The sequence below is a fragment of the Cnephaeus nilssonii genome, assembly GCF_951640355.1.
Source record: "Cnephaeus nilssonii genome assembly, chromosome: 2".
Taxonomy (NCBI): domain Eukaryota; kingdom Metazoa; phylum Chordata; class Mammalia; order Chiroptera; family Vespertilionidae; genus Cnephaeus; species Cnephaeus nilssonii.
In genome coordinates, this window is record NC_137073.1 from 50662354 (window position 1) to 50675909 (window position 13556).

Below are 13556 nucleotides of genomic sequence, written 5' to 3' on the forward strand. Positions count from 1 at the left end.
TTACCATCATACTATCCCCACCATATTATTTCAGATCAAGAAACTCATGTCATGCCGAAACCGGTTTGGCTCAGTGGATAGAGCATCGGCCTTCGGACTGAAGGGTCCCAGGTTCGATTCCGGTCAAGGGCATGTACCTTGGTTGCGGGCACATCCCCGGTAGGGGGTGTGCAGGAGGCGGCCAGTCGATGTTTCTCTCTCATCGATGTTTCTAGCTCTCCCTTCCTCTCTGTGAAAACATCAATAAAATACATTTATAAAAAAAAAAAAAAAAAGAAACTCATGTCATGGCAAAAGTACAGCAATGGGCTCATGCTTACAGAGTTCACTGGTGTTACCATGACCCTGATCCTACAGAAGAATGTGGCCTGATGGACTGGTAGGGTAGCTTCCTGAAGACTCAGTTATGATGTTAGCTGAGCTTACTTAAGACTCAATTTTGATGTCACTCTAAAAAGATGGATATTATCTTAGAAAAGCAGTATGTTTTGACTGATCAACCAATACATGGTGCTGTTTCTCCCATAACCAGAATGTCCGAATCTGAAAATTAAGTGGTGAAAGTGGGAGTGACTGACATTTAATTATCCTCTCTGAGTTCTTGCTTCCCTTCTTCTCAACTTGGAGCTCCTCTGGTTTGAAAGTTTTGGCTCCTAAGGGAGGAATGCTTCCACCTGGGAACAAATCAAAGGTTCCACTGAACTGGAAGTATGGCTATATTGTAGAGTGCAAAGAAATAGGCCAAGTATTGTGCTGTATTCTGGTTTCAGTGGCAGAATGGGGAGTTAGTACTCAATTCATTGGCAACACAGGGACTGGAATGTGGGCCAGATGGAAGCAAGGAGTTACAGATACACCAAAGCCCAAGCAGTGAGGGTGTGCAGCTAGAGCAATGAGGAGGAGGTCCCTCTCCAAATGCTGTCTTTCCGCATAGTCTCTTCCTCCTTCTGCTTTCCTGCTACCCCTCCATTTCATCACTTTATGTACATCTTGTAGAGTAAGTGGTCAAGAAGATTGTAGTTAAGGAGGTCAGGTATGAAATAATTTGAAGTCACCACCACGTATTCCTATATGGTGCATATGTGGCCTGGGAGCAGATTACAGCCTTAAACTTGGGTAAATCCTGTAGCACAAACAACTTTTTACAGGACACTAACTACCGTCGACATCAGTTTTCCACAGCCAACAACTTTCTGGCCACTGAAAAAGTTCCAAATGGTAGGGTTTTAGAGAGGCAGTTTGATGGTTATTGTTTTTGAAGGAAGAGGTATATTTTTAAGGTACTATAATAAGTTTAATGAGAAAAATACGGAGTACTCTATGTGTGTTTTTTTTATATTTGTTTTCTTCAGAATTCATTTAAAACATAGCATTAGTTTCTGAAAAGTAATATGATGTGCTTTCTCTACTTGAAATATGTCATTTTTCTTTCTGTCACTTCTTTAATGGAAAGTAAAATTTATAAATATGGCTTTATTTTTTAAAGTAAACATTCTTTTTTCTGAATGTAGGATGTTTTAATGCTATTGATATTGATGGCTTTTTATTCAATAAAAACCCCTGGAAAATACGCTGAAATCTTCCCTAGAATCTTCTTTCTAATCCTAGGTCATTTAACATTTTCAGATGAAAGGACAAGATGAAACCAGCTGTTAGCCATCACGTGATTGAAATGCCCTTTCAGTCCTTAACTTTAACAGGGTGTTACTACTAACAGACGCGATATTGATAAGGCTGACTCAGCATCAGCACTTTGCCCACACATTCTGGACTTGACCTGAGGTTGCCTTTACTTCTTCTAGTAGAATGAGCATTGGACTCCAGGAGTCAGTAGAGGGCACTCTGATCCAGCCATGGTGTGGCAATGCCTTCCGGGTGTATGCATGTGTCCAAACTCATCAAAAAGTATACATTACATGTGAAACTTTTAACATATCAATTATAACCTAAATAAAGCTTTTAAAAAACAACAACAATAATTTGAGGAATTACTAGACTTATACTGAATCAGCAGCATGAGGACCTGAGGGTGGTGGGGCAGGTGAGAGCATTAAGACTATTTGGTACCAGTTAGAAGAAGCCTGGAATTTAAGCGGGCATTAAAAACCATATTCATACAGGAAAGCAGCATCAGACAGTGTCACAAATGTCACCTTTGTCTTTAAATCCTAGCTTCTTCTAGATTCTTTTCTAAGAAGCAGATTGCTATCAATTCTGGAAGTGTTCATCATTCATGGAAGTGTTTGTTGTATATCACTTTTTTCATGGACCATTTTTCATTTCTTTATATCCAGGCACTTTCATTTCATATTAAAATAGTTTACTATTGTTAAATTTTACCAAATTTTGTTCATTTAAATCATATTTAACCCACAACTCAATAAAAACAATCTCTAGTAGACAATGAATTTTTGTTTGTTGGTTGGTATTATGAACCAAAAGACAGTGTCCATTGCCAATGTAACCGTGATGTCTACCATTCCTTCCCTTTTAACAACACCATGTTCATATAGTGCCCATTACAGGTCTGGGGGATAAATCATGTTTGATCTAAATTAGTCATTTTATCTTATCAGTGATTAGCCAAATGGTAGTAGTAATGTAAGCCAGTTTTGATCCATGAGACTTGGAAGAAGTGTGTTTGTGAGATAGTTGGGTGGTGGTGGTGGGGAGGGGTTGGGGATGGGGCCCATCCAATTAAAAGAAGAAAGCCTCAAATGAAGAAGTAATTTTGCCTCTCTCCCTTCTTTTCTGTTTGGGAAAGTTCAATGATGTGCAGAGTTATTGGCAGGCATCTTGAGACCACAAAATGACAGACATGGGGAACTTTGTTCCTGTCATAAAAATGAAGCAGAGAAAGTAGAACAAAACCTCTATATTCTTTACAGCATCACTGAATAATTGAACTAAGATAAAAAACCTCCAGACTTTTTCATTAATAAACAAAATCAATCATGACCATTTGTTGAAATCATGATTAGTTGGAATTTTCTGTTACTTAATCTTGAAATTATTTTTAACCGACAGAATATCGTTTCTATTAGGTAAGAGGGAAGTGGGTGAATGTGTTTTCATTTGTATGAAAGATAGTATTTTATTATTGTTGCTGCTGTTATTGCTGCTGGGAAGTTTAAGTATAAAAGGGTGAGTGTTGGATAGTCAAGGGCCATAGGGATGTCTGTCCTACTTTATTTTTATTAAATATTTATTTATTTACATATTTTACTCCAAATACCTTGAGACCACTCTTTCTATTTTTGGAGAATTTCGACTCAACGTCCCTGCATCATAGAACCCAGAACCTCTCTTGGCCTCCCTTGTGACTTGAGTCCAGGCTTGAGCCTTAGACTGTTCCAACTGGATGCACCCACATGACAATAGGATTGTAAGGCATTGCTGTGGAGGAGATGCTGTGCAGAATCTGTTCCAGTGTAATCAAGACCCCCAGCCTTCAGTAGCTCTGAGGCCAGTATAAACCATGCAAGTGACTTGGTATAATCTAGACGTGGTTCTCAGCCCATAAAAGATTTGGAAGGATTCTGTAACATTCTTTAATAAATTTGTTTTCTACTGAAAATAGCTGGAACTGATTCCAAACTCCCAGACTGATACATTGCATTATATTAATAATTGAAACATTTTTGACTTATCACTTCATTGTCTTAAGCTAAAGTTTGCCATCAAGTCCTAACTGAACTCAGTAGACTACTGATCCCAACTAAATCTGAGATTGAATGGGATCTCAAAACCCAAGAGCTTCCCTGGCCCCAGAGGCTCTCAGAGGATCTGAGAGTAGTATTGATTTATATTCCACATCGTGGAACATCAAGTTTTAGGCATTTTTGGAGCTAAGCATTGGGTATTGCATAGTAAATGCTGGTGCCTCCTAATCAATCAATCAGGTAGGGTAGTAAGTCTCAGCATTTTTGGTCTCAGGACTTTTTCACAAAAATTATCAATGACCCTACCGAGCTCTGGTTATACCGATAATACCTATTTATATTTCCTGCATTTTGAAGTACTGAGATCAAAGAGTCAAATAATTTCTTAGCCTTATTATGAAAATGGCTTTTCATAACATTCTGTGGACCCCTGAAAGTATTTCAGGGACCCCCAGGGAACATTGAATCACTCTGTAAAAACAATGGAATTAGGTATTTATTGAACACTTGTGGTGGGCACAAAATTTGGTCTCTATTGTAAATTTGGAAGCTCAGCTGAGGGCAACAGCACAAGCAGAGCCAGAGCCCTGGGAATGAGGCTACATTGGCACAAGAAGAGGAAGCCAGCCAGACTGAGCCTTAGAATCCTGGGGAAACAGTGAGAGACACTTGCTCATCTGATCTAAATTCACCTTATGTGCCTCTGGGAAATGCTCTCTGTTCAGGGGTTTAGCTACATAAGAACTATAAGAAAAAAGGCCCTTTGTTTTAAAAAGAATAATAATTTTTGAAGAATTCATATTTTTAAAAAAAAAATAAAATTGGTTTCAAGTGATACAAGGTGTGGTATACTTGGTAAGTGGCTGTCATTTCCCAGCAGGAAGAGGAATGGTAATTTCCTCCTTTGGGCTCTGGTAAAGGGCAAAGAGATAAGCTAATTGAGACTATGTCTCTCTGTGCCATTTAGTTCAAGTGGAACCAAGAGGATTATTTCTGTTTATTGTTAAAAGAGAGTGAAACTCTCCACCCCAATATTCCTCATGCTTTCTGGGAAACCTCAGGTATGCACCATTTAGGTGAGGATCTCTTGTGCCAAGAGCTGCCCTTCCCACCACTTCCTGGAGGAGTTCGAGGCTCAGACAAGTGCCAGGTGACTCATGGCCCCTTCCATGGGTCTCCTGCCGCCCTGCTCATGTCAGCATAGTGCAGAGAGGAGATAAGACCTGGAGACTATCCTCTCCTCTTAAAGAGCAAATGCTAGGGACTCAAATCCAAGGGGGTGTTATCAGGTCAAGTGGTACCTAGAGGTTGCTGGGAAGGGTCAGTGACCCGGGCAATAAATACAGTTGTAACTTTCAGGGGTGGTCTTCCAGAAGTGACATTCTGGCCAACCACATAGGATATATGTACATACAGGTGTATGTACATATGGATGGTGGTTTATATATAAATTTATTTGTAAGTATATATAAATTTTATTTTAAAACCTAAGGAAGAGTAAAAAATAAAGTAAAATAGGATAAAAAACAACTCAATACAAAAAGTATTGGGATGTACTAGAATATATCAAGGCCCAGAATCAATAGTTTATCCTATTTTGTGTAATTAAAAAGAAATTTACCATGCAATAATGCAGAAAAGTTTGTTTCCTTTGCACTTAGGTCATGGACCCACACATTCCCAGAGTTAATAACTAGCATGCAGTTAGCCGCCCCTGCCTTCCTACTGCCTTTTTCATTTCCCCTTGGTTTCTGAATTCTGTCTTTCTGTATACCCCCTTCCCCCACCGCTCTTTCAAGATCCAAGATAGTCGTCCTCTTCTCCATGCTGTTCTGCCTTTCCTCCTGCATAGCTCACCTGGAGTTGACAGTCAGGCACCTTGTCTCATTAGCATTAATATCTCCAACGTCTTGTGGAACCTATGCAAGGATACTGAATGAAACACTGAGGAAAGGGAATGGGGTGGGTGGAGAGAGGCACATGGGTTCCCATATACACCTGGCATTTCCTCACCCATTACAGTTCATGGTTGTGCATTGCCCTTCACTTCCCTTCATCACCACAGCCACAGGCATAAACAACTCAGCATGTCCCTTGCTGTCACTTTCCCATTGGGTTAGACTGTTCACTGTGCCAACAGCTAACACGGGCACTCAGCCCCCTGGGGAGTGTCCCTCAGCTCCCTAAGCTATGTCTAACAAACACCGAAAGGCCAATTCCTTGCTTTTGCTTCCCCAAATATGACCATCTAGTACCAACCCATTTCCTCCAGAGAATGCAAGAGGTGGTGCCCTCAGAGATAAAAGAGTAGGATTGTTTTTTTCTCATTTTATCTCTTCATATGTATTGATTTCTATGCTGTAATAAAATTCTTTGTTAAAACAAGAATGGCAGTAAAACAGCATGCAGGCTTTTTGTCATACTGTACTTTCTTCCATGCAGATATGTGTACATTTAGAAGCTACTTGAGACCTTCTGTCTGCAGGCATACACATATACACACTCACACACGCATGCACACATGCACATGTACTCCACACTGAAAAACAATGAGAAACACCTGGCAATCCCTTTTTTGGAAAGTGTGAAGGCTTAGAAACAGTTTCTCTTCCATCTTTGTCTAAAGAAGAACAAAGAGGCCAGGGGAGAAATATAAAAGAATGATTTGCTAAAATTAAACTCCACAAGGACCAGGAATCCTTGCACGTTTTGTTTTCTGCTATATTTCAAGAGCATAAAACAGCATCTGAGACAGTATAGGTACCTCGTCTTTGATTAAATGAATCAGTCAACTTCTTAGAGACTACTCTAGAAAGCAGGGTGTGGTCAGGAGTGAGGAAAGAGGAACCAGTTATGGGACAGAGGTCAGATTGGAACGTTCAAGTGGGAAAAAGGGCCCAAAATGAAGAAGTTGTAAAGACTAAAATTTAGTCAAATAGTGGAAAATTTTAAATGGTAGCAAAAAAAAAATGCTGATTTGAAATTCCTGGCCACAACAAATAAGTGATATAGCTAATTATTAGGATTTATGCCATTCTTACTTTTTTTCAGCGAGTCTTATTAAATCATTATCTATATGGCTGTGGATATAACACATGGAGATTTTTTAAAAACTGGAAATTAAAACTTGAAAATTTTATATAACTCCTTAGGGACATTTAGTAGAATTCAGCTGAAATTGGAAATTAGCATAATTGGAAGTAGAAATTCAGTAGAAATTTTCAGTAGACAAGAGAAAATCCCTACAGAATTTATTACTTGATATAACTGATTATATTTCATCACAAGCCCTCTAACAGCTGGATTTGGAGGAGAGGGGTGCAAAATTACCAAATAGTTTCTCAGTCTCTTTCACTTTAGTTTAGACTCTTTTGAATATTAGTGAAAATTTATATCCAAATTTTCAACTAAGCCTGTTTCTTTCCTCTCAGCAGTTCAGTCCACTCCTTTTTTCTTTCCAAGATGCCATGCTGATAAAGAGAAGCCTTCTGTCTTGCCAGATCATTCCCTCACCCTCCTTCCACCCACCACCATCCTATGCCTTGTCTCAGCGCTCCAACTGGGCCCCAGGCTAGGGTGTTGCTGCCACCCTAGGGTCATGGCTCCCTCTGCCACAGCGGCTCCACAGCCAGCCTGTTGGCATTATATCTCAGCTCCCTCCCTTGTTGCCCTAAGGAAGCCGGTGGAAACTTCCAGAGCTCTCCCAACATTATGCAGTCATGGAAAACTGAGCTGCCGCAAGCCTCTCCCTCTGCCTAAATATGTTACCATACCCCTCCACTATGGCTCAAAGTTTAAGTAGGCTCATAAGATTCTATTTCAGGATTTTAAAAAAGATAATCACTTTCTGCCTGAGAACCATCTGGCTCAGTGGTTGAGTGTCAACCCATGAACCAGGAGGTCACAGTTCGATTCCTGGTCAAGGGCACATACCTGGGTTGCAGGCTCAATCCCTAGTCGGGGGGCGTGCAGGAGGCAGCCAATCAATGATTCTATCTCATCATTGATGCTTCCCTCTCTCTCTCTCCCGTCTACTCTGAAATCAATAAAAAATATATATTTTTAAAGATAATCACTTCCTAATTAGTTTAGGGGGAATATATAAATTCAGAGCTGCTGGCAGTTGAATTGCCTCAAGTTTTAATCAAGTACATCTCACAGCACAAATGAAATTCTGGCAAACAGTATCCTCAATAAGTATCTGAAGAATCAAGGAATGAGGAGACATCTTGACTGAGCATTTACCCAATAATGAGGAAAGCAAAAGGGGGAGATGGAGAAACTGATTCCCAAGTAACCCCTAGATCTAGCAGTAGGTAAAGCCAATTTTTATCCCTGGACTTTGCAGACACTGATGTATTTTTTGTTGTTAATCCTCACCCGAGGATATTTTTCTATTGATTTTGAGAGTGGAAGGGAGGGGGAGAGATATAGAGAGAAATATCGATGTGAGAGACACATTGATTGGTTGCCTCCCACATGCGCCCTTAATGGGGCTAGGAATTGAGCCTGCAACTGGAATCAAAACCATGAGCAGCTGATGCTCTATCCACTGAGCCAAACCGGCTATGGCTGAAAAATCTCTTGATAAATTCTATATTTACCTCTAGTTTAAAAAGTACCAAACTACTAATACAATAGAACTTAACAAAAGGTATCTACCAGAAATTTAGAGCATACATTATCCTTAATGGTAGAACATTAAAAGCATTTCCACTGAAATTAGTCAAAAATTTCTGCTAAGCACTGCTATTATTCAACATTATATGCCAGATCATAACTGAAGCAATTCTAACAAAACAATTAAATGAAAAACCAATACTGAATAGGAAATGAAGTCTTACAATTTCAGAAGGTGGGATTTTCTTAGATTTTCTAAGAATACACTGAAACTTCTGCTATAATTTTAGTGCAACCAAAATAAAAACTTCAAAACATGCTCACCAATAGCCAAGAAATTTCTAAAAATCATTAGGCTTTCTCCCCAACCAAATCTATAAACATACCAGAAAATTATAATAAAAGCAATATATTATTTATTAGAGCTATCAATTAAAGAATTTAGCACATAACAACACTGATTTCAAATCAGTGAGTAAAGGAAAAATGGACTTTGGAAAATAGATTTTGGACTTTTGAATAAAAGTAGCTCTTACAGAAGAAATGCTTTTAATGTATCTTACACTCTTCACAAAATTCAATTCCAGATGAAGAACTAGGTGCAAAAATAATGTCTTAGAAAATACAGAATATGCTTTGTATTTTGAAATGCCATAAGAATTATTTATCAATTTGACTATATATAAATATGAAACATCTACAAAAATGATGCCATAAGTTAAAGACAAGTAACCAACTGAGACCAACACTACTAACAGACATCAAAGACTATCTAAATTATGTGAAGAACTCCTAACAAACCCATGAGATGAAAAGACAAATCATTCAGTAGAAAAATCAGCAGTGTAAAAGATAATTCACATGAGAAATAGAAGAATGCTCTAAAATAAACATAGTAAAGATGCTCATTCTCACTTCATCAGAAATTTTTACATTAAAACAATAAAAATAAGTTTTCACCCATTAGATTAATAAAAAAACTTAAAATTATCTAATATCCTTAATGATATGGGGAGCAGGTACTCATTCATTGCTGAGGAGAAACTATAAATTGTTAACAGTCATTTTAGAAGCCAACTGAAGTATCTCTCTTTAAAACTGCCTAGTTCTGGCCCAGCCATTCAAAAGCTAAGCATATACTACAGAGAAATCTTTTTACTTTTTATTTTTCAACTAGAGGCCTGATGCACGAAATTCATGCAAGAGTAGGCCTTTCTTCCCCTGACTGCAGGCACCAGCTTCCCTCTGGCACCTGGGACCCGGGCTTCCCTCACAGCCCCGGCTGTCTGGAAGGACATCCGGTCTAATTAGCATATTATGCTTTTATTATAGATTACAGTTTATGTTCAATATTATTCTGTATTAGTTTCATGTGTACAGCAGTGATTAGACAATTGTGTACAAAGTGGTCCCCCTATCTCAAGTACTCATCTGGCCCCATACATAGTTATTAAGTATATTCTCTATGCTGTAATTTACATTTCTGTAACTACCAATTTGTACTTAAGCCCTTCACCGTTTTCATTGAGACCCCCAAGCACCTTCCCCTCTGTATGTTCTCTGTATCTGAGCCTGTTTCTATTTTAGTTTGTTCTGTAGATTTCACATGTAAGTAAAATCATACGGTTTTTGTCTTCCTCTATCTGACTTATTTCACTTAGGATAATACCCTCTAGGTCGATCCATGCTGTCATAAAAAGTAAGATTCCTTTTTGTTATGGCCGAGTAGTATTTCATTGTGTGTATGTACCCAGACAAATCTTATATGCAGAGAGAATAATACAGGATGATATTCTTTCAGCACTATTATTAGAAAAAAAGGAAAAGAAATCTAACCTAAGTTTCCATTATAGGCTATATAGATTGTGGACTACTATACAAAAGAGGTAGGATTATAATGAAATGAAAGATACCAAGTAGAAAAGTTGCTAAATGATATACATATATTTATGTAAAAAACAAGAATTACACACATTTTATTTCATGTGGCTATATATAACATCTATATACATTCATAGAAAAGGTATAAAAAAGGGTATAGATGGAAAGTCAACAAACTTCTAGGGAGGGTATTGAGATTGAAGGTCAATGTAAAAATATAGAACTGTCTCTGATGTTTTTACAAGTCAAATGCCATATAATACATTTGTAATTTAAATTTTAAAGGAAAAGCAGTATGCAAAGACATGCATTTTCAGAAAAAATATACACACAAATTATACTTTGTATTCCCTTCTTTCTCCCTTCCCTGATGGCAAACACACAGGAAAGATTCTAGAGTACCTAAAAATGAGGATGTAATACTGTCTGAATAAAACAATATCTCAAATAAAAACACTCAACTTCTGTATTCTCATTTGAAGAGAAAAAAAAAATTCAAGATTTATAAGAGCAATGCAATTTCAGTTTAGAGCTCTTATTTTGTTTCAGTCATTTATAATTTTCACATGGTACATGCTTATATTTTGGAATTTTGCCACAACTTTATAATATAGTATTGGGCCAGAGGGAAATACAGTTTCTAAAGTTAGAACTTAAGTCATTATTAATATTTTGATCAGTGGCTGTAAGTTTATAGACACTTCTAAAAGAAAAACAAAACCATAAAATCAGATTGGCTTATTTCTTTAGCAGTTTACTAATTCTACCTTATATATTTAAACTATATGCTTGATATGTTATCACTGACAACTCCTTATGAGGACTGTTCCTTCTGGAGATTATTCTGTAAAACCTTCTTACCCTAATGAGAATTATATTGGCATTCAAATACAACCAGGTGAATTTTGTGAATTACACTACTTTTAAGTATATAAACTAAAAATTGCTTTTACTTATTTTTTTCTTACTTTTTAAAATATTTTTATTTCAGAGAGGAAGGGAAGAGTGATAGAAACATCAATGATGAGAGAGAACCATTGATTGGCAGCTTCCTGCACGCCCCCCACTAGGCATGTGCCCTTGCAGAACTGAACCTGGGACCCTTCAGTCCACATACCAAAACTCTATCCACTGAGCCAAACCAGCTAGGGCTAAAAATTGTTTTTAGAGCACTGTGTTTTAAGAATTGCTTATTTTTAATTTACATATTGTTACAGTTTTGAACCATGAAAGGAAAATAATGGTGAGAAAGGAGGAATTGCCAGAGCTATCTGGTTTCACAATGGTGATGAGAGAAAAATTGAGTCAGCAGTTTCTTGCTAAATAAAGAGGTCATCAGTAAAGAAAAACCTTTGAAGGATATCTTCAATGGAATTTGGAATTTCCCTCATCTATCCTAGGTATCTGTTCAACTGTCTCCTACAGCAATTTGTCAAGTTAAAGTGCCTCTCACATTCCTAAGAGAACATTTAGAAAGGTTACATAGGTGAGAGCACTAGGGCAGTGTTAGAACTCCTGGCTCTGACACTGAGGTTGCAAGCTGACATTAGCAGATTCCTCCTCTGATTACAAGAGGGCTGCACTAATGTCTGACAGCCTCCCAGCTCTAAGATCAATGATCCCCATGTTCAGCAAAGGCCACCAATAAAGGAAAAACACCTTTTTACTTCATATCATAAAGGTGCTTTTATATCTGTACTAGAGGCCGTGCATGAAATTTGTGAACTTGGAGGGGACATTCCTCAGCCTGGCCTGCGCCCTCTCACAGTCTGGGAGCCCTCAGGGGATGTCCAACCGATGACTTAGGCCTGCTCCCCTGCTAATCCCTCAGTCAGACATCCCTTTGGCAGTCTGAGACCCCTCACTCCTTACTGCCCCCTTGCTCACTGCTCCTTTACTGCTAGGCTTGCTGCTCCTTAGCACTGTGGCAGAGGTGGGAGAGGCTCTTGCCATCACCCCTGCGCCCGCCAACCATGAGCCCGGCTTCTGGCCGAGCGGCGCTCCCCCTGTGGGAGTGCACTGACCACCAGGGGGCAGCTCCTGTATTAAGCGTCTGCCCCCTGGTGGTCAGTGCGCATCATAGCGACCGGTAGTCCCACTGTTTGGTCAATTTGCATATTAGCTTTTTATTATATAGGATTATAGATCAGTTTTATATTCAACATGATTTAGCAACATTTTACATGAAATATCCAGAATCTCTTATATGCTACAAATATTAAAAAAAAACGAGCTTGTGAGTACAATTTTTTAAAAAGTCATACCTAAGTAACTAATGTGAAGAGGCTCAGAAAATAAATTATTTGAGTAGATTCTTTTAAGTTTTTAAAATGAAAGGCTGGTATAATTTTATTTCAAGAAAGTATTTATCTTTTAAGTGGAAAATGACTGACCAGTCAGTAATGCTACTAGCATTTATTTTCTCTTACAATGAAACTTGGAAAACAAAATAGGAGTTAAACTGAACCCATTTAACCTTTTGCACTCAGATGTCGAGTCTGACTCGACACGGTTAGCATCGGTAGCAGCTCTTTTTATACTCTTTGAATGTATCAATAATTTGAAATATAAAAAAAATCCAAATAAATAAGTTTGTATGAAAAGAAACTCCAGTTTTTTATTCTACTGCTGCGCTTTGTAAAATCTGGGGTATTTAAAAAATTAAATCCCGAGTACAATAAAGGAATCGAGAAAAAAGCAAGCGAGTGCAAAGGGTTAATATAAAAGTCTTCAGCCAAAACCGGTTTGGCTCAGTGGGTAGAGCATCGGCCTGCGGACTCAAGGGTCCCAGGTTCGATTCCGGTCAAGGGCATGTACCTTGGTTCCGGGCACATCCCCAGCAGGGGGTGTGCAAGAGGCAGCTGATCGATGTTTCTCTCTCATCGATGTTTCTAACTCTCTATCCCTCTCTCTTCCTCTCTGTAAAAAATCAATAAAATATATTTAAAAAATATATATAAAAGTCTTCAGTTTATAAAAGTCACAAATTTATTTTTATTGTAACAAAGCACTTTTAATATAATTTAAAATGCACATGCTCTGATTGAAGAGTGATTGCAAATGAATCCAGTTTTCTTCCACCTGGGATGACACCTGTGTCATTTCTTCTAGAAGTTTTGGCTCTGAAGGAAGCATTTTAAGGTGTAACTGTAGAAAAAAAAAAGTTGAACATTTAAGAAAATTAAATTTTGTTTATTCTGGACTCAACGTTTTTACTAAGGAATGTCAGAAGACACCATTCTGATTATTTTTTTCTTAATTGCTGATTTGTTACCATCTCCCATACCCCTCTACTCTATCAAACTTTTCTTAGTTTGAGTTCCTTTATGTACTGTCACACCCTTAGCAGAAGTGAAGTGGTCCTCATTCCCCTCCACTAAGAATAGTCCTCAA

At 38.1% G+C, this 13556-nt stretch overlaps 1 protein-coding gene across 1 annotated transcript in view; it reads right to left on the bottom strand.

Moving 5' to 3' along the window:
• Positions 1 to 10272: 10272 nt before the first annotated feature.
• Positions 10273 to 13556, bottom strand: part of WDR36 (WD repeat domain 36) — a 40567-nt gene continuing 37283 nt past the window's right edge. The window contains exon 23 of the mRNA XM_079788457.1: positions 10273 to 13310. Coding sequence (XP_079644583.1) covers positions 13158 to 13310 — 153 coding nt within the window. The 3' untranslated portion in view covers positions 10273 to 13157. The remainder of the gene's footprint in view (positions 13311 to 13556) is intronic.